Source organism: Leptonotus elevatus, chromosome 4 (assembly GCF_054856555.1).
Source record: "Leptonotus elevatus isolate MCC_2025b chromosome 4, RoL_Lele_1.0, whole genome shotgun sequence".
NCBI lineage: Eukaryota > Metazoa > Chordata > Actinopteri > Syngnathiformes > Syngnathidae > Leptonotus > Leptonotus elevatus.
Genome location: NC_141242.1, coordinates 28212345 through 28236586, shown reverse-complemented (window position 1 = coordinate 28236586; position 24242 = coordinate 28212345). Strand labels below are relative to the sequence as shown.

General features: G+C 40.6%; 1 protein-coding gene and 2 pseudogenes across 3 annotated transcripts in view; 1 reads left to right on the top strand and 2 right to left on the bottom strand.

Annotated features, from left to right (window-relative positions):
- Positions 1–16503, top strand: part of cdk10 (cyclin dependent kinase 10) — a 45321-nt gene extending 28818 nt beyond the window's left edge. For all 3 annotated transcript variants that reach the window (XM_086073765.1, XM_086073766.1, XM_086073768.1), the window contains 3 exons: positions 6774–6913; positions 14897–14949; positions 15034–16503. In XM_086073765.1, the coding sequence (XP_085929891.1) occupies positions 6774–6913; positions 14897–14949; positions 15034–15128 (288 nt within the window). In that variant the 3' untranslated portion in view covers positions 15129–16503. The remainder of the gene's footprint in view (positions 1–6773; positions 6914–14896; positions 14950–15033) is intronic.
- Positions 1118–2861, bottom strand: LOC147176470 (uncharacterized; annotated as a pseudogene).
- LOC147176469 (uncharacterized) lies at positions 2150–9582 on the bottom strand (annotated as a pseudogene).
- Positions 16504–24242: the final 7739 nt, after the last annotated feature.

The window sequence follows — 24242 nt, the reverse complement described above, 5'->3', positions numbered from 1 at the left end:
ACTTCTGCTGGGATGTCCCCGCAATCGGCTCGTCATATGCAGGCAGCACCGCCACGTTGCCTGCATCTGCCCAGCGCCAACACGGCAGAGTTCTGTTTTCACCCACCAAATATTGTAAGGTGTTTGGCTTTACCATCGTTACAGTATGTTATGAATTGTGTTTTAGAACAATACTTACTGGTGACCATATTTATAATTGCATATGGATAAAAATGGGAAAATATTGTGGCCAACATGTAGCACTAGCAACTAAAAAATCAACAACAAAAAAAAATATATATATATATATATCACGATATTATAGTGTGCAATTCTCGAATTGATTCAATATGCGGCCGAATCAATGTTTAAACATCAATTTCTGATAGAAATATTCAACAAAACGTCTTACTTAAGGTTAGGGTTTACACTTTAAGCATGGAAGAATGTTATATTAATGGAACATTAAGCCTTAATATTTTATTTCAGTGCTGTTCAAACATGACACAGACTGCAACATGTTTGTTAAATACAGTGGCTCAGTTATAAGCCTGAAGTTTCAGAAAAATATAAAAATTTTCATACAAATCTTATAGTGTACATGTACAAGTTTACTGATTAATATTTTCTAAATTTGAGTACCCCCCCCCCTCCCCGCGCAATTATCAATTTATAGATTTGTATCGGGATTAATCAAATCGTGACCTATGAATCATGATACGGATAGATTTGCCAGGTACTATGCAATTCACACCTCTACTAGCGAGCATTATATCGGGTACATTAAAATTCAATACATTAAAAAGTTTGCTCCCAATTATTTTCTTCATTGTCGTTCACATCCTCTTAAAACTGCCATTTTTGCCAGATTTCTCTCAAAGGTGGATTCAAATTCATCGCACTACATGCAACAGGCACGTTCTTGAAAAACACCTGCACAAGGAAATACTGTTTAAGTGAATGTTCTTTTAAAAAATATATATATTTTATTGTGAAATACATTACCATTTATTTACACACACACAACCACACACAAAAAAACAGAACAAAAGTACCGAAAATTGGAACTGTTCATTACCGGTATCAATTATCCGGTACTTAGAATTCAGTTCAAATACGAAAGGTACCCATCCCTACTTGTTAGTGAACGAAGCCCACGTTGTTTTTACGTCATGGTCCGATAAAAGTTGAAAAGATGTTCGTGAACAGTTTATTTTATTTATTTTTACGCCAAGTCAAGTTTATTTATAATCACACAAGAGTCTCAAAGGGCTTCACATACCCACAGTTGACAAATATCAACGACATCCCCTAATCGAACCACAAGAGAGCAAGGGGAAAAAAAAGAAGAAAAAACACCAGGCGAAAAATGAGAAACCTTGAGAAGGTACCGCAAATGTGGTAATTCCCCTTCTAGGATGATCAGGCTGCAATGGATGCCGACTGGGCAACATTTTATATAGTTTGTGATACTAAGCATCCCCTAGAATAGTGCAAAATTCCATTGAAGAAGTTGAAGCACAGCAAGACGACGTTGTCAGGGAAGTGGGTCCTCATCCAAATCCAGCCCGGTTGGTCGGAGCAGCTATCTCCATGGATCTCATCCCGGTCAACCAGCACAAAACCCGTAAAGTAGTATCCGATCCAGTCATTAACACTTAACTCCCTCTCCAAGCCATGGAGAAGGGAGGAAAAGAAAGCAGCGGGAGTCACCAGGGACACATCATTTAGCCAAATACAAGAGTATAAAAATGAGTCTTAAGACGCGATTTAAACGTTTCGAGAGCGGTAGCGTCTCTGACCTCTGAGGGTAGGGCATTCCAGAGCACTGGAGCCCGAATCAAAAACGCTCTAGAACCTGCGGACTTATTTTTGCCTCTTGGAATCACCAAAAGACCAGCGTGTTGCGAACAAAGGTTTCGTGTCAGAACATATGGTACATATCAACGAGATAGGAAGGCACTAAGCCGTGTAATATTTTATATGTAAGTAACAGAACCTTGAAATCGCATCTCAAGTGGACCGGAAGCCAATGCAAGTTGGCTAGTATCGGGGTAATATGATCAAACTTTCTTGTCTGCGTCAAAAGTCTAGCTGCAGCAATTTGTACTAACTGCAGACTTTTAAGACTGGTCATGGGAAGACCAGAGAGTAATACGTTACAGTAGTCGAGGCGAGACGTAACAAACACATGAATTATCATTTCTGCATCGCCATCGTTCAAAATAGGACTAATTTGAGCAATATTACGAAGGTGGAAAAAAAAAACAGTTCTAGTAATATTTTTAATATGCATTTGAAAAGAGAGTTGGGTCGAATATAAACGCTGAGTCACTTTGGCTAATAATACATTTACCAAGGTTTAGAGAGGTTTTTGTAAATAGATGCCGATAACGGGCAGGACCGACAATCATCTCATTATCTGGGTTAAGGAGCAAAAAATTAAACGACATCCATTGTTTAATGTCGGCGAGGCTCGCCTCCAAATTACAGCAATTATGCAGATCTGTTATTTGTAGAGGCAAAAATAATTTGAGTATTGTCAGCATAAAAGTGAAAGTTTATGTTATATTTACGTATAATATCACCAAGTGGAAGCATATAAATGTTAAACAAGAGAGGGCCAACTACGGACTGTGGGGGCTAATTGTAAGTTTCTGCTATACAAAATGGACGGGAGTCTCGAGTTGTCTTTTTTGGGTTTTACTAGAACTTGTACACAAAAATACAACTGCGTCATTAACGTCTTTTTCTATTCTTCTTCACTCTCCCAATTACATGCAACAAGCGCACCCTCTACTTCGTGTCTGTCTTCAAATGCACAGCAACGTCCATTAACAAAACACTACCACCACCCAGTGGCGGATCATTTCAGTGCACATCTTTAACATAAGAAATCAATGTTTTTTATTCTCTTTTTAACTAAATCTTAATATATACTTCTAACTTCAATAACTGCTATTATATTGACTATGAATTTACCATAGACTAATTGTATCCTAAACTAAAGATATAACACCGACCCTTGTGGGACTCCACACGTAACTTTACATAACTCAGAGGTCGCATTGCCATGGATTACACGGTACATTCTCTCTGAGAGATAAGAACAAAACCACGGAAATACCAATACATGTTTAGAGACGTTCTAATCGTATGCTCTGATCGACAGTATCGAAGGTGGCGCTTAGATCGTGTAATAATTATATTGACGAGGTATTGGAGTCCATTGCTAGGAGAAGATCCTTTGTCACTTTGGCAAGGGCTGTCTCAGTATAGTGAGCTGTTCTACTTTTTCAAGTATTTTTGCAATAAACGGTAAATTTGATACTTGCCTATAATTACAGAGACTTTCTGGGTCAAGGTTAGGTCGTTTAAGTAGAGGTTGAATAACAGCAGTTTTAAAAGCTACTGAAACAGTGCCAGTAGAATGTGATAAATTCATAGTATTTAAAACCGAAGGTCCTAAAATTAAACAAACTAAACAATTCTTTAATCAGTTTGCCCGGGAGCGGGTCAAACAAGCAAGTTGTTTGTTTCGCCACAATAACCAGATCTGTTTTCAAGCAATATTTTATTGAAATAAGATTGCGTCGTTGGACAGTTATTAGCCGGGCTGTCACTATTAACATCAGAAATTTTGCGATTTGAATGAGATTTAGGCACAGAGCCCATAATCTCATCTCTAATAAACGAGATATTTTGTGTAAAAAAAATTGCATAAAATCGTGAGCTGAATGCGTGGAGCTCGGCGACGTCGGCTGCTTTTGTGTTAACATTGCGACTGTATCAAATAAGTGTTTAGGGTTATTTTTATTAAGACCTATAATTTTAGAGAGATAATTAGTTTTTGCTAAAGCAAGAGCTTTTTTATATTTATGCAAGCAATCGCACCATGCTTGACGAAATACCTCAAGTTTCGTTGCACGTCATTTGCGCTCAAGCTGTCTACATGATTGTTTTAAGTGTTTTGGTTACATCTGTAAACCACTGAGTAAGCCTTTTCGGAAGAGTTTTAATTCTTAATGGCGCAACAGTATCGAGGACATTTACCAAAATAGCATTAAAATTAATAGTAAGATTATCTATTTAACCAGTATAAAAAGGAAAGGACGCAGTTGCCAGGGGGAGCAACTCAAAGAGCACAGAAGTTGTTAAAGAACTAATATTACGGCTGCTGTATCTTTGGTTATGGTTGCGACGTTGTCAATGAGCCAAAACGTCAAATTTAATAAAGTAATGATCAGACATAGTCGTAGTATACGGCAACACCATTACATTTGAGGTTACTAAACCCCGAGGTAATACCAGATCTAAGGTATTACCATTTTTATGGGTCGCTACGTTTATTATCTGTGTAAAACCAAAAGTATCAATTGTCGTCTGAAATGCTACAGTAAGTGGTTCTAACGGAAAATTCATATGAATATTAAAGTCACCCATAATTAGTATGTTATCTGCGTAAGTTACCAAGTAAGCCACAAGTTCGGGACATTCATTGAGAAAGCCAGACTAAGGTCCAGGGGGACGATAAATAACCACGAGATAAAATGGTAGTAAGACTGTAGATCGCATAACGAGAACTTCAAATTATTAAAGACAATACGAGAGAGGGAACTAAGATTAAGTACAGATTCATAAATAAGGGCAACACTGCCGCCCTTCTTACAAGGACGTGCAACATGAGAACCCACAGAGTTTGGAGGACAGGCCTCATTTAGCGAGACAAACTCATTAGGTTTTAACCAGGTCTCACAAAGACCAAGTAGGTTAAGGTTATAATCTCTAATTAAGTCATTATCTAGCAAAGCTTTAGAATAAAGTGATAAACAGAGTTTTAATACAGTAAGTAAAACGAGCTATTAAACATTACAGAGTTCCTAGTCATAATAATAATAACATTGCGTTGCCTGCATTTTATTTTATAATTCGAACGAGGAAAATTACGACCTGAGTTTATTACTATAGGAATCTGATAAGTAGTTATCATTGTGAACATTGATGCCAGTAGTGTGATGGGAAGATGGAAAGAGTACTGTGAAGAGTTGATGAATGAGGAAAATGAGAGAGAACGAGGAGTAGAAGACGTGACTGTTGTGGACCAGGAAGTAGCTAAGATTTATAGGGATGAAGTGAGAAGGGCATTGAAGAGGATTAAGAGTGGAAAGGCACTTGGTCCTGATTATATACCTGTGGAGGTATGGAAGTGTCTAGGAGCGGTAGCAGTAGAATTTCTGACTGGGTTGTTCAACAGGATCTTAGATAGTGGGAAGATGCCTGAGGAATAGAGAAGTCTGCTGGAGACGTGCAGAGTTGTGGCAACTACAGACGAATAAAGCAGATGAGCCACACAATGAAGCTATGGGAAAGAGTGGTTGAAGCTCGACTGAGGGCAGAGGTAAACATTTGTGAGCAGCAGTATGGTTTCATTCCAAAAAGTACCACAGATGCAGTATTTGCTGTGAGGATGTTGATAGAGAAGTACAGAGAAGGTCAGAAGGAGCTGCATTTTGTCTTTGTAGATCTGGAGAAAGCTTATGACAGGGTGCCCAGAGAGGAACTGTGGTTTTGAATGAGGAAGTCTGGAGTGGCAGAGAAGTATGTTCAAGTGGTGCAGGACATATATGAGGACTGTAAGACAGTGGTGAGGTGTGCTGTAGGTGTGACGGAGGAGTTCAAAGTGGAAGTGGGACTACATCAGGGATCAGCTCTGAGTCCCTTCTTGTTTGTTATGGTAATGGACAGGATGACAGACGAGGTTAGACAGGAATCTCCATGGACTATGATGTTTGCTGATGATATTGTGGTCTGTAGTGAGAGCAGGGAACAGATGGAGGAGAAGCTAGAGGTGTTGAGGTTTGTCCTGGAAAGGAGGGGAATAAAGGTTAGCCGTAGCAAGACGGAGTATCTGTGTGAATGGGAGGGACCCAAATGGAAGAGTGAGGTTACAGGGAGAAGAGACCAAGAAGGTGGAAGAGTTTAAGTATTTAGGGTCAACAGTCCAGAGCAATGGCGAGTGTGAAAAAGCGTGTGCAGGCAGGATGGAACGGGTGGAGAAAAGTGTCAGGTGTGATGTGTCATAGAATAGTTTCAGCTGAAATGAAATGAAAGGTTTATAAAACTGTGGTGAGACTAGCGATGTTGTTTGGTCTGGAGACAGTGACACTGAGGAAAGGCAGGAGGCACAGAGCTAGAGGTGGCAGAGATGAAGATGCTGAGGTTCTCTTTGGGAGTGACCAGGATGGATAGGGTCAGGAATGAGTACATCAGAGGGGACAGCACATGTTAGAGGCTTTGGAGATAAAGTCAAAGAGGCAAGACTGGGATGATTTGAACATGTTCAGAGGAGAGATAGTGAGTATTTTGCCAGAAGGATGTCGAGTTTCCAAATGCCAGGCAGGAGGTCTAGAGGAAGACCCAAGATGAGGTTTATGGATGTAGTTAAAGAGGACATGAAGGTAGTTCGTGTGAGCGCAGAGGATGCAGAGGACAGGGTTAGATGGAGGCAACTGATTCGCTGTGGTGACCCCTGAAGGGAAAAGCCAAAAGGAAAAGAAGATTTGTGAACATTCAAATTCACCACCCCTTCGTCTACCGCTTGTAACTGTGACTGCGCCTATCAGTTTGTATCTTCCCTTCAGTGAGGAGTGTTTGGACAGTTTTTTTTTTAGGGGGAGAGGGGTGCACCTTGCACGAGCTTGACACAGAGGCTGCAGGCCAGAGGTGGCAATCATGAGTAAAAAAGTTCCACAATACTCTTTTAATGTTAAACGCAAGTATGTGTGTTCCCACAGGGTTTTTCTGAGCTGCCTCTCATTGGGCAGTATAGCCTGAGGAAGCAGCCCTACAATAACCTGAAGAATAAATTCACCTGGTTGTCTGAAGCTGGACACAGGCTGCTCAATCTGCTCTTCATGTACAATCCACAGCGCAGGTACGTGTGCACACACACGCACACGCAGATATATGTTTTTGGAGTGAGAGTGGAACTCAGAGTGCATGGACCTAAATGCAGGCTAAGAAATAACTGTCACAGAGGGTTAGACCTATGAATAACTTGGGCATCACTTTCCTCGCACTGCACATCATAGGGTGACAGAAGTAATGTTTTCATGGACATAAATAACATTGTCCAAAAATGATGTCAAGTGCACCTTACCTGATGTTGATTTTTCTGATATGCACACCAAAAGTTGTTTCCTTGCTCCAGTCCAAAATATGTTTTTATAGTTTACACATGAAGACACTAGACTTAGCTGTGCTTAAAATACATGCTCATTGTTGAGCAACTATTAGTTAAATTTGGCTGTCAAGACAAATAAATTAAACCAAGGTGAACTAAACAAAACAAAATGACACATCCGCCCTCGCAGCCCTGCAAAGGCAGAAACGCGGCAATGCACTCCCATTAGGGATGCAACGGTCCTCGGTCTTAGACCGCACCGTTCGGTCAGCCCTGCACAGGGCAATACGCCCTTATGGGCCGCGAGTTTTCGGTCCGCAACATATTTTGTATTGACGCTTTACACGCCACTGTGTGTGTGCGCGTGCCTGTCCAGTGTCCACAAGCGGAGGCAGCTTGCTGCAGAAAAGCCCTCTCCGCGACCTAATGCCCAATCACTATTGCGGGTCCGCCCGCTCACCCCCTCACACAGAAGTGAAAAACGAAATTGCAAGCACAAACTGCATAGTTGACAGACCAAAGTTTGAAGAAGCGGTGTGGAATAATTTCGGCTTCGTCAACGAATACAACGACAAATGAGTGAAAACAGCGAACAGAAATGTATGTCTGTAAACGTTGCTTGAAACATGTCCCATACGTTAATCCATTTTGACCGGGAGCGTTGCCACCATCAAGCCGGAATCAGCGCAGCAGCGCGCCTCCACCCCCAAAGCCGGAAAGCGGACACGCACCTTGCCCTGCCCACAGCAACCCTCGGTCCCCCAGCCGATGAAATGCATCAGAACACACACGTGAAGGCGACGCAGACCCGCGGGAGCCATTAAACAAATGACGGCAACACACGCCGTGCTTCAAGACACGTGTGTTTTTGAGTTTTACAAACAATGTTTTGTAAGAAGAAAAACTATATTTATCACAGATAAACAAAATAAAAGCAAGAACACGCTCGCATTCTGCAATGGACTCTAGGCAGTAAGAAATGTTTTTTCGGTTTTCTTCCACATGTTTGAAGTTTAAGGTTACGGTTGGGAACAAGGAACATTTTTGAAAAATGGCCACTTTTCTGTGTTAAAGGTTATAGGATCCCGCAGCAATTCGCTCCCGGCCAAAATTGGTTCATTTAAAGGAAACACGAACAACATGAACAAGCATCTCCAGCGTCATCATCCTGATGTACACTGATTTTTTGAAAAAATATATTATTATTATTATATTATTATTTTTGGGCAGCACGTCCGCCTCACAGTGAGATCGAGTCTGGGCTTCGACCTTCCTGGGTGGAGTTTGCATGTTCTTCCCGTGCTTGCGTGGGTTTTTACCGGGTACTCCGGTTTCCTCCCACAGTCCAAAGACATGCATGTCAAGTTAATTGAACACTCCAAATTGTCGATAAGTGTGATTGCAGGGTTTTTCCTGGCAAATTTTGGCAGAGGTGGTACCATCCTGACTATGATGGGTGACTAGAGATACCAGGTTTCGGTGCCAATACCAGTCTTATTTTAAGGTATCGGACTCGTGGCGGTGACCGATACCATTATCGGCCATTTCTGAGGGACAATGTGGGACACTCCTCAGAAATGCAGTGGCCCCTCCCTGTGGGTAGACTTGCTGATGGTGGTTTACCCATATCGAGCACACATACTGTATATCAGGGCTGCTGACTAACATTTTTTGCGAGGAGTGTGGTAATCCCTCATTTTAAATTTTAGGAGCACAGGAAGAAAATTTAGGGGTGCGCACGTAAATTGACTTGCAAAGTAAATACTGGTATTCACATTTCAAAGCATTTTCATTATATTACTGATAAATACTACAATGTTTTTGATATTATATTTATATTTAGTATATTTTTTGTACAAATGTCTACACATCATACACCTTAAATATACATTTACATCTTAAATACTAAAAATGTCAAGTTGATGTTTAGACCAACAGTGCAAGTATTATCAGAAAATTTCACACTCTGCACATGTTTGTGGGCATCAACAAAATAATTTGCAGTGGTGGCCCTTAAGTTTTGTGATGATATCATATTAAGCATTTTTATACTGTACAACTGCATTCATGGCTATGATTCATTCTAAAACCATTACAATTAGCTCATTTATTTGAACACATTAATATTAATGCTTTGAAGGATAACAAAAGTATTACAATATATACACTGTACTGACATTCATGCAATGCACTAGCTCAATTTAGAATGTTTTGTTTACTTATTGCCGTCCCCAAACGGTGCCACTGATCGTGTGAAGACATAGTTTGCCAGAAATAAATACTGTATATCACTCACCACTTGAACGTCAATTGGGATGCCGCATCCCCGTTGTCCTCAGACCAGCTACGACTCATCTTTAGCACGCAGTTGTTGCCCATGTTTTATTGGACAGGCTAGCTGAAGATAGCAACATGAACCTAAAAAACAGGCTTGTGTGATGGTACCTTTTTTCCTTTTCTTTTTTGTTGTCATGCCAGCGTAGCTTCAATGAGAAAAGTATTTTGATTCTAAGTGTTGAGCAGAAGTGGGTCAACAACAAAAAAGCAATTATGGGGGTTCAGCAGTTCTGTGGTTTACAACAGACCGGCAGCCACGAAGGCAACGGGGGACTTTTTGTGAGCGACTCAGACGGACTGTACTTAAAAGTCCGTGGCTCCGCCTTGTTGTCGTGGTTACGGCTGACAGTATTGTGCCACACTCTATGCGCCATACCCGAAGTTGGAGCCATGACCATAGGCCGAGCGAGCGCCAAGGGAGGCTCTGTGCTGCGGCTGGCTGAAAGCTTATTTAAGTGGATGACCCTGTGTTGTTCCTTCGCCGGCGACCCGCGACTTTTTTTTTCTCTTTTTTTTTACTACAATCATTAAAGATGCATTCACTAGTACATATTAAATTGTAAATATAGTTCAGCGTTGTTGTAAAATACTATTATGTTTATTGTATATACTGTGTTTTTATCTTTATCGATGGCTGAAGCCACCGGTCCTCTGCCTCGCAACCAGGAAGTGGGTGTGTGCAACGATTGCTTCATGATCTGTTTCTTCGGTACAATAAAGTAAAAAAAGAAAAGAAAAAGTTTCTTCTTCGGTTGTTACTTTAGGTCTTTCCTGTGCACTGCTGTTGATATAGCGCCTCCATAATTGCTGCAACGCTGCAACTGCAGTTAAAATGCGTTGCTGCAGAGCTCAATCAACACAGCTGCAGCGCTGTGGCTGTGTTGAGCGATATCAGTCGCTCAGGCTGGAGGCGGCAAGCAAATTAGGTGGCGACCGCCACCAAATTTTCTACATAGGAAAAACTCTGTGATTGTGAGTGTGGATGGTTATTCGCATCTGTGTTCCCTGCAATTGGCTGTCAACCAGTTCAGGATGTACCCCGCCTACTGCCCGAAGCCAGCTGGGATAGGCTCCAGCGCCCCCGCCACCCTTGTGAGGACAAGCGGTTAAGAAAATGGATGGACATTATTATTTTATTTTGTTTACATATTTTATACTACTGTATAATGTTAATACTGTCGTTGCACAAGGCAACTTTTGCTGACAAGCTAAATAAAGAGATTTTGGGGTGGGGGGAAATTGTTCTCTTTATGCAAAAATCACGTACCGAAACCGTGGTCCAAAAACCTAGGTACGGACTATACCGTAGGCTACCTGTACCGTTGCACCCCTAGCTTCCATCCAAAATGGGTTAAAAAAAACACGAGCAATATGAACAAGCATCTCCAGCATCATCATCATCTTATTATTATTATGATTATGATTATTATTATATTTTGTATACATATTTAATGCTACCATATAGTGTTAAAACTGTCGTTGCACAATGGAATTTTTGCTGATGAGCAGAATAAAGAGAATTTGGGGGAAAATTCTTATATTAGGTTGCATATATATATATATATATATACATATATATATATATATATATATATTTATATATATATATAATAAGGGGTGGAACGGTTCACAAAATCCACGGTTCGGTTTTCGGTTTTGTGCTGACGGTTTTCAGTTCGGTATGCAGTGACTTTAAAAAGAAATCTGATGTCTTGGAGTTAAAAGTATAAGTGTATATTCACAGCTAATTAATATTATTGTACAAACCCAATTCCAAAAAAGTTGGGACACTACAAATTGTGAATAAAAACTGAATGCAATTCTGTGAAAGTGCCAAATTCCAATACTTTGTTCAGAATAGAACATAGATGACAGGTCAAAAGTGTAAACTGAGAAAATGTATAATTTTTAAGAGAAAAATATGTTGATTGTAAATTTCAGGGTTCCAACAAATCTCAAAAAACTTGGGACAGGAAGCAATAAGAAGCTGGAAAAGTCAATTGCATTTACACAATTACACAAAAAACTGTTGGAAGACCAGTTACCACTAATGAGGTCCATTGACAACTTGATTGGAGTATAAAAAGAGCTTCTCGAAGTGGCAGTGTCTCTCAGAAGCGAAGATGGGTAGAGAATCACTAATTCCTCCAATGTTGCGCAGAAAGATAGTGGAGAAATATCAGAAAGGTATTTACCAGCAAAAAGTTGCAAAAAAGTTGAAGTAATAATCATATACAGTGCATAACATCATCCAAAGATTCAGAGAATCTGGAACAATCTCTGTGTAAGGGTCAAGGCCGAAAAATCATACTGGATGCCCATGATTTTCGGGCCCATAAACGGCACTGCACCGCATACAGGAATGCTTACTGTAAGGGAAATCACAGAAAGAACTCAGCAATACTTCCAGAAAACATTGTTGGTGAACACAATCCCCCGTTGCCAGATGAAACTAAGAACTAAGTACAAAGAAGAAGCCATTTCTAAAGCAGACCAAGAAGCGCAGGCGTTTCTCTGGGCCAGGGGTCATTTAAAATGGAGTGTGGCAAAGTGGAAACCTGTTTTGTGGTCAGACAAATCACGATTCGAAGTTCTTTGTAGAAAACTGGGGCGCTATATCATACTGACTAAACAGGACAAGGACAACCCAAGTTGTTATCAGCACTCAGTTTATATGCCTTCATCTTTGATCGTATAGAGTTTCATGAGTGTGTGTAGCATGGGCAGCTTCCACATCTAGAAAGGTATCGTCAATGCAGAAAGGTGTATTCAGATTTGAGAACAACATATGCTCCCATCCAGGCATCATCACTTTCAGAGGAGATCTTTCATTTCTCAACACGATAATGCCAGACCACATGCAGCACCAATTACAACATCATGACTGCGTAGGAAAAGGATCAGGGTATTGAAAAGGCCAGCCTGCAGTCCACTTCTTTCACTTATAGAGCACATTTGGTGCATCATAAAGGGAAAGGTGCAACAAAGAAAGCCCAAGACAGTTGAACAGTTAGAGAGACGCGTGTTAGACAAGAATTGGACAGCATTCCTATTTCTAAATTTGAGAAACTTGTCTCCTCGATTCCCAGACATTTGCAGACTGTTGTAAGAAGAAGAGGGGATGCCTCACAGTGGTGAAAATGGCCTTGTCTCAACTTTTTTGAGATTTGTTGACACCATGGACACCATATAACTTATGCTTTAGCCGCAGGTTTAAAAAAGCTTTTCCTGGATGATTTTAATTCTTGATTATTATTTTTTTACCCAGATTTTTATTTGACCTTTTTATCTACTGTGTGCGTCAATTGCTTTTTATTGTTACCTGTACTGTGCACCTTGAAGTGGAGTACGGGGTACAGAGCCCCCTGATACGGGCTGTTCGGTCCCTGTATGACCGGTGTCAGAATTTGGTTCGCATTAAGTCAGATTCGTTTCTAGTGAGGGTTGGACTCTACCAAGGCTGCCCTTTGTCACTGATCCTGTTCTTAACTTTTATGCATAGAATTTCTAGGTGCAGCCGAGGTGTTGAAGGGGTCCGGTTTGGTGGCCTTAGCATTGCATCTCTGCTTTTTGCAGATGATGTGGTGCTGTTGGCTTCATCAAGCCGTGATCTCCAACTCTCACTGGAGCAGCCGAGTGTGAAGCTATGTCTGTTGCTGTAAGTGTGTGAGGTTGGGATGAAGCTCAGCACCTCCAAGTCCGAGACCAGGGTGGAATGGTTTCTGCCCCAAGTGGTAGAGTTTTAAGTATCTTGGGGTCTTGTTTACGAGTGAGGGCAGGATGGAACGGGAGATTGACAGGCGAATTAGTGCAGCATCTGCAGTGATGTGGACTCTGTGTGGGACCGTTGTGGTGAAGGAGCTGAGCCGAAAGGCAAAGCTCTCGATTTACCAGTGGTGCAGGGTGTCCGGGCTCTCCCTTAGAGATAGGATGAGAAGCTCGTTCATCCGGGATGAACTCAAAAGAGTCTAGCCGCTGCTCCTCCGTGTTGAGGTGGCTCTGTATCTGGTTCAGATGCCTCCTGGACGCCAACCTGGAGAGGTGTTCCAGGCATGTCCCACCGGCGGCAGGCCCCGGGGATGACCCAGGACACACTGGAGAGACTATGTCTCTGGTTAGCCTGGGAAGACCTTGGGATCCCGTCGGTGGAGCTGGTTGAAATGGCTGGGGATACGGAAGTATGGGCTTCCCTCCTAAAGCTGCTGCCCCCGCGACCCAACCTCGGATGTGCGGTAGAAGACGAATGGATGGTTATATATTATGGGTGTCTAAATTGTCGCATAAGTATCGCGTTAAAGTGCCTTAAACGGTACTATTTTTTTAATGCTCGATTAACGACCACCCCTTATTTGGAAAGCCTCTACTAAGGGAATTCCAGTCGCGACGCAGCAGAAACGTCCCAAAAAATTACCCAATAATGCACTGTAGCTGCACTGGAGCTACAATGCACAATGTTTATGGGGCAGAATGTTCAAGTGGAGGAGCCATTTGGACTGTGTAGCACTACCACCGGTTCACTCTCAACCCCATGTGAGAGCCAAGAGTCGAATGGATGCCATCTTGTCACTTGGAGTGACTCCAACCCACTTGATCTTTTGATGTGGCGTATTTTATTCAGCAACTCCAGAAAATAGCTCGTAAGTGTAACACATCGATATCTTTTTCTGATTCGCTTGCGTCACTTTACATTACAATACATATCTGAGAACAAATAAAAGCATTCGTCGTGTTGAGTCACTATAACACAATTTAGTAGTAATAAATTAAATAATCCATATATTTGTGTGGACTGGCGTCAAGTTTATTTTACCATTTTAAAAATGAGCAGAAGTTTGCAAGTTAATTAATGTTAAAAATTAGATAGCTCTTAATATGAAAAGAACACACCGATCTTGTCTGGTTCGTATGCTGTAAAGTTGCGTCATTTTACAATGCTTATCCGTATTGAACTTAACAAAATTAAAACATTCAACGTTGTGCAAAGGAGTCATTGTAACACAATTTGGCAGTAATAAATTTAATAACAATGCATATATTTGTGGGGCCTTATTTTCACGACTATAAGGCACACTTTAAAGTCTTAAATTTTCGCAAAATATTACGGTGCACCTAATAGTGAGGTGCGCCTTGTGTGTGGACCAAGGTCCAAAATCTGACTGGCTATGCGGGAGGACTTCCTGCGACACATTGCTTGATTGAAGACAGACTGAGGACAGACATGAGAGCACGGAAGAGTCAACACCTCATATTCTAATCCAGTCGTTCATGTCTTTGAACATTTTACATCTAAAAAAAATTGGTTTTATGTGCCAATCTGCTGCAGCCACTATGCCTGCTGTGGAGGTAGTTGATGTTAACATATTGCATGTACAGTACGTCTTTGGTGTGTTTTTCCAGAGCTTCTGCCAAAGATTGTTTGGAGAGTTCCTACTTTAAGGAGAAACCGCTACGTGAGTAAATTGCCGTTATATGGAACCGTAGCTTGAAATGATTCTTGTCGTTTTATGTTAATCTTGTTTCTCTGTGATGTGCAGCTTGTGAGCCTGAACTGATGCCGACCTTCCCTCACCATCGCAACAAACGCGCTGCTTGTCAGCTAGAGAGCCACTCCAAACGCAGCAAAATGTGACCAAGCTGAAGACCTGAAACAAGCAGCATGCCATTCATACTCAACACTCAAATGGTGGAGTGTTTTGCTACCATTGGAGAGAATAATAAGATCACTGTGGTTTGAGTTTAACAAATTAAAATGAAGCGGAAATATTCTGCTCACTGTCTATATATATTTTAGCTATTTTAGCTAGCTTAACTATGTCTATAAAATCTTAAATCATTGCTCTTCCACTGATGTTTTTATAAATGGTCAAGTTGCTTTTTCTTTTCTTTTTTTTTCTTCCTTTTTTTTTCTTTTTACACAAAAGTAAGCAAGTGAAAAACTGAATTCTTTATAGTATACTGGTGATGGTATACACCCACCGGCCCATTCTCGTACACGCCTCCTTAAACGGCTTCTTAGTGAGTTGCTGCTGTCAATCACAGCCAGACCACGCCACTCTCCCCATTCGCAACCCAACGGTCCTCCAGGCAGCACCCCCTTTGAGCGCCAATTTCAAATCTTAGTGAGGGGTGGCGAAAGAGTCGAACTTCCTGTTGAGTAATCCTTTAAGTAGTGATAGGCAGATGAAGCTTTTTGAACACTTGAAGCTTTACATCAAATTGGTTCACAAAAGCTTCTGCTTGTGAGGCTTCATGTTCACACAACCCCCCTGGTGGCCGTAATTAAAACTGTCATTTGAACTACTTTGCCTTTTGCTGTCTTACAACAGTGTTGGTTTAGGAACAATTACACATGCTTTAGTTGCCAATTTATAATTGTATTAATTTACTTTTAATTGAGTAATATTTGTATCATTAATTTGGGTATTATTTTGATTAGTTTTTTAACATGCTGAAGTTGCTGAACTGTATGTTTGTCAAAAAAAAAAAGAGTAACCAGTTGACTGAGTGTTACACTCATGCAGTTTATTAGTTCTGTGTGGGTAATGTCATGTTATGAAAATTAATCCTGTAGGAAATATAATAGCAAATAATGAGGCATTGATTGAATGGAAACTGAGGTAATTGGGCCTGTGCTTATGGATACTGAAGTTACCCCATGACTTCACTGCAACTTTTGCAGAGAAGCGTTGCGCTTTGTATGCTGAGCGAAACTTTTTTTTTGGGTGCTTTCTTTATTAATTCACACTTCAACATCCAATTCAAACTGAGCACATAAACTGTGCTGTCAAAAAAGACACAAGAAAAAGAAAACACTCCAAAAAAAGAAAAAGGTCTAACCAAACAGTAAACTTTTTTAATTATTAAATACGGACAAGGCTTGCTTCGTCTTCACCCTCCGCAATGTCCTTCCAAACTCTTCAATTTCCTTACAATAAATCAAAAACAAAAGTCGCCATTTAATAAATCTACATTTGTGAATAAATTGTTTTGCCATTATTATCAAAGTATTGATCATAATTTCCTTTGTTCTGTCTTGTGTTACAATCCCAAACTTAATATTCTTGAAATCCAGTGTTAGTGAATCATTGAAATCCAGCACTGAAATTCTTCCCAAAATGCCTTGGTGTACACACATTCAAAAAACAAATGTTCCAAAGTCTCTTTATCACAGCCACAAAAAACACAGCAGATTTGTTCTACCTTAAACCTCTGTTTCATAAAGTCCTCACAAGGATAAACATCATTCATTACCTTAAAATGTGTTTCTTTAGCCTTCGGTGATATAGGTAGAGTAAGGTACCGGGTTCTAATTCTAACACTAATTTCTTGAGTATATTCTTTTAACAAATGTGTCCTTTTTATAGGCAATGAAAATATTTGGGATGTAAGGCTACCACGTAAAAATGTATTAGTACATCTTTTATCTATAAGATTAACCTCGTCAATAAAAAGTGATGGAATCGTAGGTGTTCTTAGGTCATAAAGTAACATTTCTTTCACAATGTTTACCATAGCTTTTGGTATAGCGTGTATTACCCCTGAATATTGTTGTTTCGTACATCTTAAATCAAATTTTGTGACAAAATCCTCAAATCTAAGAAATTCTCCTCTTATATCCATTAAGTGCAAGATCGACCAAATACCTTTTTCTACCCAATCATAATAAAACAAAGATTTTATTTTCACTAGAACACATTTATTATTCCAGAAAGGAACAGAATGTGGAGTAAAGTTATGATTATAAATCAGTTTCCAATACAACAAAACCCGCTGATGAAATTGTTATACTTTTGATTACTTCATAATCAATCACATTCAGCCCACCTTCTTCAAATGGTTTCAATACATCCCCTTTTCTCAAATAGTGATGTTTGTTTTTCCAAATGAAATTAAAATTTGTTTGATTTATTGATTTAATTAAAGGATCCGAAATGTATAAAGAAAAGGCTGGGTATATACATCTTGAGAAAATCTCAATTTTGGTTACCAAAATACGTCCAAAAATTGACAGATCTCTTTGTAACCACGAATTAAGTATAGATTTGCTTTTTTCCCACACTGGTACAACATTCAAGTTTTCTCTGGTTTTATAGTCTTTTGTTATGGTCACACCTAAATATTTCACCTCATTTTTCACTGGAATTCCATATAAATCCGGTGGGTGATCATCTTGTATTGACATTAACTCACATTTTTTTAAATTTAAATATAACCCAGATCCTTTAGAAAAAGTTTCTATCTTTTTAATTACCAAAGGAATGTGATCTGCTTTTTTCAAAAATATTGTCGTATCATCAGCTAATTTAGTTATTGTCAGATGATTACCCAATACATTTAAAGGCTCAATATCAGGGCTGTTAAAAAAAAAAAGCTAACAACTCTGCCACCAAACTAAATAATAAAGGAGAACAAGGACATCCCTGTCTTTTTTGTTTTTTCTTAAGAGCTCACTCAGTATTGTTCATTCGGTAACTGTACCGATTTGACATGTCATCATCATTGCTCTCCTTTTTAAAAAAAAAATTTATTATTATTATTTTGTATGTGGGTGAGTATGTGTGTGAGTGTGTGTGTGTGTGTGTATTCATTAGTTCACCAAAAACCTATTAAAAAATCCCATACCGTTCACCTAAACCGAACACCGCCGTCAGGAGACACGAGGAAGGACCAAAGAAAAGAAAGGAAAGTGAAATCCAGCACCGACCAGGCACCACCCACCGGGCCACCAACCAGAGTCCTTCGCCAACCCCAGAAACATCTAAATTCCAACAAATCAGGGAGACCAAAGGAGAGACTGAGGAAAGGAAGGAAGGACAGACGAAGCAGAGTGAGATCCACAGACACCAGCCTCCACCGATTCAATGACCTGAGGGAGAAGCAGATTGTGTCTGAGTTTCGATAGATGCTGGTGTGGTGGATCTGGCATGCATGAAAATCTCCACCAAAGAGGGGGGCCGTCAACACCTGCCAGGGCAGAGCAAGCGCAACACCTCAGGGCCCCCCAGGCCGCAGCAGCGCCAAAAGACGAGCCCCGGGCCCCGCCGGGGCCAGCGGCCGGAGAGCAAACCCAGGAGCAGGAGCGCCCCCCACCCCAACACGGCCCGCGCCCGCAACGCAGCAGGACGGGGCACTGCAGGCCCGCCAGGCACCCCACCGGTCCACAGCCCCCGCCAGGCACCCCACCGGTCCACAGCCCCCGCCAGGCACCCCACCGGTCCACAGCCCCCCGCTACCCCCGCGACCCCACCCAGTGTATATACAAGTGTGTGTGTGTGTGGTGCGTTAAAATTGGGAGCACTGCTCTATACTGCGGTCTGCCCCAACCGATGGCACCCCCCCCCCCCACACACACACACGTTTGTGTGGTGCATTAAAATTGGAGGGGAGTTGTAGGGCGAAGACGGTGTTTCCACCCTACCCCACCCCCCCAAAGTGTGTTATGTGCCCTATATGTCTATAAAAGTGTATTGTGCAAAACTAGTGTAGTGAGTTAAGAGGAGCGACCAGCGGGGCGATAGGGCTCGCCCCCCGGATACTGGGGCCCGCCTGAGGTGCCAGGTGGTCCACCGGAGCGGGGCGGGCACAACACCAAACCCACCCGCCCTCCCGGCCCCCGGAGCACCGAGACCCGGGCCACGGATGGAGCCCCCGGCCCAGGGGAAGGAAGGCGGACAGGGGAGGGGGAAGGAGAAGACAAGAAGGGCAAGGGGCAGCGGCAGGGCTGCAGAGAAAGGGGGAGAGGAGGCGGAAGGGTGACAGGAGAGAAGGGACAGGGAGGCGGAGGACGAGCGGGGAGAGGCGAGGAGGGAGAGGCAGTGAAGGGAAAAAAAACCATGGTTTGATATGTCCTCATGTAACCTCTTATATAAGGATATGTTGTCCTGAACTGTTGTACGAATCCAGGTGCCCAACAATTTGTAAATAAAGGGCGGGATCAGCCTGGGAACTCTTCCTTGTTTATACTACAGCCTTCCCTGCTTCGCAAACATGTTTTCGAGAGTGTCTGGGAGAGGGCTTGGACAGCCCGGTTTCTCACGCTCACAACTTTTTGCTAACGAATAAAAGACGGAGCGGCACACGGTCTGGACGGAGTCCGCTGTGGAACACGTACGATTGCCCAGCCGTTGTTGCAGTTCGCTTCACCCGGACCGTAGGCTCACCGGTCTAGTGTCAAGGTAAGCGCTGATGATGATCATATTATGCTGCTTAACGTTGTAGTGTATTGATTGCTGTTTGCGGGGAATAAAAGGTACAATCATTCTAGCAAAGCAAAGGTGTTGATGACTGTCTGCGGGGAATAAAACGTACGATTATTCTAGCACAGTATAAAAGTGTTTATTGCTGTTTGCGGGGAATAAAAGTCACAGTTATTCTAGCAAAGCACATCAGTCTCTGTGTATTCATTGTTGCCGCCGACCACTCACGATCCTGTATAAAAATATAAAGGTGAAGGAGTGTTTTCCACAAAACAGGCAGCAAGGGAGAGGAAGGGGGAGGGGAGAGGGAACCACGGGGAACCCTGGCGGCCCACAGGCCCCGAACCGCGTCGCCGGGTCCAGAGCGACGGAGCGGCGCCGCCCCGGAGCGGCGCCGCCCCGGACACCAGGGAGAGCCCCGCAATGCAGCACCCCCCAAGAGACCCAGGGAACAGCCAAGACGCAGCCGCCACCCAGCAGCCAACAGAGGGGCAGATACGCCCAGCCAGGGGGGGACAGCACCTATAGAATTAACCCACTGGCATGCAGTGAATCCGAATATTAACCCTTAGTGCCCATTGGAGGTGAATCTGCTCGATCCTGTTGGCAGCAACTGGGTTCCTGACTATAAAAACACAACCATTAGTTACAAATTGCCAAATATGTAAGTTATCGCGATGCGGTGGCTCTCGCTAACAGGCAGAATTAAGTAACCAGATTTAGGTTAAAATATTCTATATTGTTTCTATAAATTTTGATATTTGGTTTTTATTTGAGGCAGATATTTTTTCCATTAAAATGGGATTTATGAGGAGGTTAGACCATTGGTCGATATTCAGAGTTTGTTTATTTTTCCAGTTAACAAGAATTTATTTATTTTTTTGCAATAGTAAGGGCTACAAGTGTAGATTGAAATTGTTTATGTGGTAAGTCAGTTGTTGTTAGGTTACCTAGCAAACACAAGTTCGGAGATAACGGTATTCTACAGTCCAAGATAGCGGAAAGTTTTTTTTAAGACTTTAGTCCAGAAATACATAACCGGAGTACATAACCATAAAGCATGAAAATAGTGTTTGTGTCTGTAGTGTTTTGTAAACACTGGAGACAAATGTCGGAGTCTGAGAGTCCCATTTTCTTCATCATATATTTAGTAATGTATGTTCTATGAATAATTTTATATTGGATAAATTGTAAATTTGTGTGTTTTGTCATTTTAAAAACATTTTCACAAACTTGAATCCAAAAGTCAGATTCCGGAGCTATAGACAAGTCTGTTTCCCATTTAGAGATGGGTAAAGACGTTTTATCAGTATATGAAAGTAACTTATATATTTTTGAGAGTTGTTTTGTTGTTGTCGGAGAAAGCTTGGTAATATCTTTAGCTAAAACAGGCGGTTGGAGCGTACCCTGAAGTGTTGGAATTTGTTTCTTTATCATACTTTTAACTTGCAAATAATGTAAAAAATTTCCGTTTTTTATTTTGTATTTTTGGAGCAAGGATGTATATGATATAAACATATTATCTGAGAAGAGATGGTGGAGATGTGTAATTCCTTTCTGCTCCCACACACCCAAATAAAACAATTGGCTGTTAATTTGAAAGTCGGTGTTATGCCATAGGGGAGAAAGCCAACAGGGCTCCACTTGGGCTTTTGTAATTTCTAGTGTGTTCCACCAGGCAGTCAGGGTGGCGGAAATCATTGGATTTTTAAAACAGTTATGTTGCTTAATCGATGTTGTAATAAAGAGTAAATCTAGAAGTCTGAGGTTATTACAATCCTTCTGTTCTAGTTCCAGCCAACAGTTAGTATCTCTGTTGGGTTGTGCCCATAAAATAATATATTGTAACTGGTTAGCTATATAGTAGTGCATAAAATTTGGTGCCTCTAGACCTCCTTTGGATTTATTTTTCTGAAGAGTAGATAGACTAATCTTTGCTTTTTTTTTATTCCAGTAAAATTTTGTAACTGCTGAGTCCAACAACTGGAACCAGTTAGCCGTAGGTTTAAATGGAATCATTGAGAAAAAATAGTTTATTTTGGGTAAAACTTTCATTTTAATAGTGGCTATTCATCCTATTAGAGAAATAGGAAGATTATTCCAGCGCTCCAAGTCACTATAAATGCTATCCAGAAGTGGAGTAAAGTTTAAATGAATTAAATCAGTTAATTTAGGTGAGATTTTTATGCCTAAGTATTTTAAATTACCAAGAGGAAATGAGTAGTGTGGGTCATGGCTTGCAGGGTTCCATGAATTTTCTGTAATAGGTAGAAGTGTTGATTTTGTCCAGTTAATAGAATAATCTTATAACTGAGAATTTAGTTATTAAATTAAATACTTCCCCTAACGAAATAGCAGGCTTTTCTAAATAAAGTAAAATATCATCGGCATATAGATACATTTTATGTTCTGTTACCCCAGAGTGAATTCCTTGAATCCTTCTTTCCTGGTGTATGGCTAATGCAAGCGGTTCAATAAATATTGCAAATAATAAAGGGGACAGTGGGCATCCCTGTCTTGTGCCTCTCTGTAGAGTAAAACTCTGAGATATAATCCCATTAGTAGTAACTGTAGCTTTAGGAGAATCATATAATACTGACACCCAGTGAATAAATGACTTCCCAAAGCCAAATTTATTTGAAACAGCAAAGAGGAAGGACCAGTTAACTTTGTCGAAAGCTTTTTCTGCATCCAATGATATAATAACTGCCTTTTTATCATGCTGCTGTGACATGCTAATAAGGTTAAAGAGCCTCCTAATATTATTAGTAGAGTGACGATCTTTAATAAAGCCTGTTTGGTCGCTATGAATGATTGTCGGGATTACTGTTTCTAGTCGAGATGTGAAAGCCTTAATGATAATTTTAATGTCAGTGTTAATTAGTGAAATCGGACGGTAACTTGATGGAAGGGTGGGGTCTTTTTCTGTCTTTAATAAAAGTTTAATTGCTGCTGTATTAATGTGTGGGCGTATGTGACCATTAGTTTTAATTTCTGTTACTACTCTTAAGAATAGTGGAGCAAGCATTAACCAGAAGTGCTTAAAAAATATATCCGGATAACCATCCGGGCCAGGTGCTTTGCCATTAGGCATACTATCTAGAGCACTGTACAACTCGTTTATAGTAAGTGGCACATCTAACATATCTTTATATTCAGTAGTTAACTGAGGTATATTTAAGCTACTGAGGAATGCCTCAATATGCTCTGGGTTAGGCTTGTTAGTTTCTGAGAATAGGTTGTGATAATAGTTATAAAAAATTTGATTAATTTCTTCTGGTGATTGTGTACATTCACCAGTTGTCCCTTTAATAGCCGTTATAAGAGATTTTTCCCGATTGCGTTGAAGTTGGTTTGCAAGAAATTTACCTGATTTGTTATTATATTCAAAGTTGTTGTATCTCAATTGTATTATAAACTCTGACTTTTTAGTTGGCATATCGTCTAACTGTATTTTTGTATTTTGTAAGTCAGTCCATATTTGGTTATTTGGGTTTATTGCGTACTCATCTGTCAGTTGTTTAATTTTATCTTCCAAGTTTTTTTTCTAATTTTTGATCCTGTTTCTTTTTATAAGATGAATATGATATAATTTTACCTCTAATTACTGCTTTCCCAGCTTCCCAGAGAAGAGATGGAGATAGGTCTGGAGAGTCATTTATTTCCACTCTTTTCTCATAATTTTGTCAAATTCTGCGTCGTTTAGCAGTGAGATGTTAAAACGCCATGTCGGTGGTGGTTTAAAGGTATAATCAACTTGTAGGGTAAGGGAGACTGGGGCATGGTCGCTAATAATAATAGGATGTATTTTTGTAACAGTTTTATCAATAATAGAGTTATTTGTAAGAAAATAATTAATTCTTGAAAAAGACTGGTGCACAGCGGAAAATAAGGTAAATTCCTTCTTATTTGGGTTTTTAAGTCTCCAGCTGTCGACGAGGCCAAAATCATCCATATATTCCCCTATTACTTTAGTAGATTGTAATCGCCTTATACATGTTGTATTATTAGAACGATCTATTAATGGATTTAAGACTGTGTTAAAGTCTCCTCCAATAATAATAGTAGAGTTCGCTGCTAATTCAAACGGCTGAGAGAAAAATTCATGGCAAAAGGCCGGATCATCATTATTAGGGGCATATCAATTACCAAATGTATATATTTTATTAAATATAGTCACCTGAATAATAATGTATCTGCCCTCTGGGTCTGTTATTGTATTATTTAGAGTAAAGAGTAAATTCTTATGTATGAGTATACAGACTCCCCTTTGTCTACTGTTATAAGGGGCAGAGTACGCTTGGCTAAATTTTTTATCAATAAGTAATTTTTCTTCAGATTTTTGGAGGTGGGTTTCTTGTAGGAGGCAAATATCTGCTTTTAATTTTAAGAGATGGTCTAAAGTTTTTATTCGTTTTGCCTGTGAGCGAGCGCCACAAACATTCCAGGAAACCAGAACTAATTTATGCTTACAAACAATATAAACTCAATCCTGTGTATATATCTGTATAGGCCATTTGTCAATACTGGCATGTTATAGGATAGAA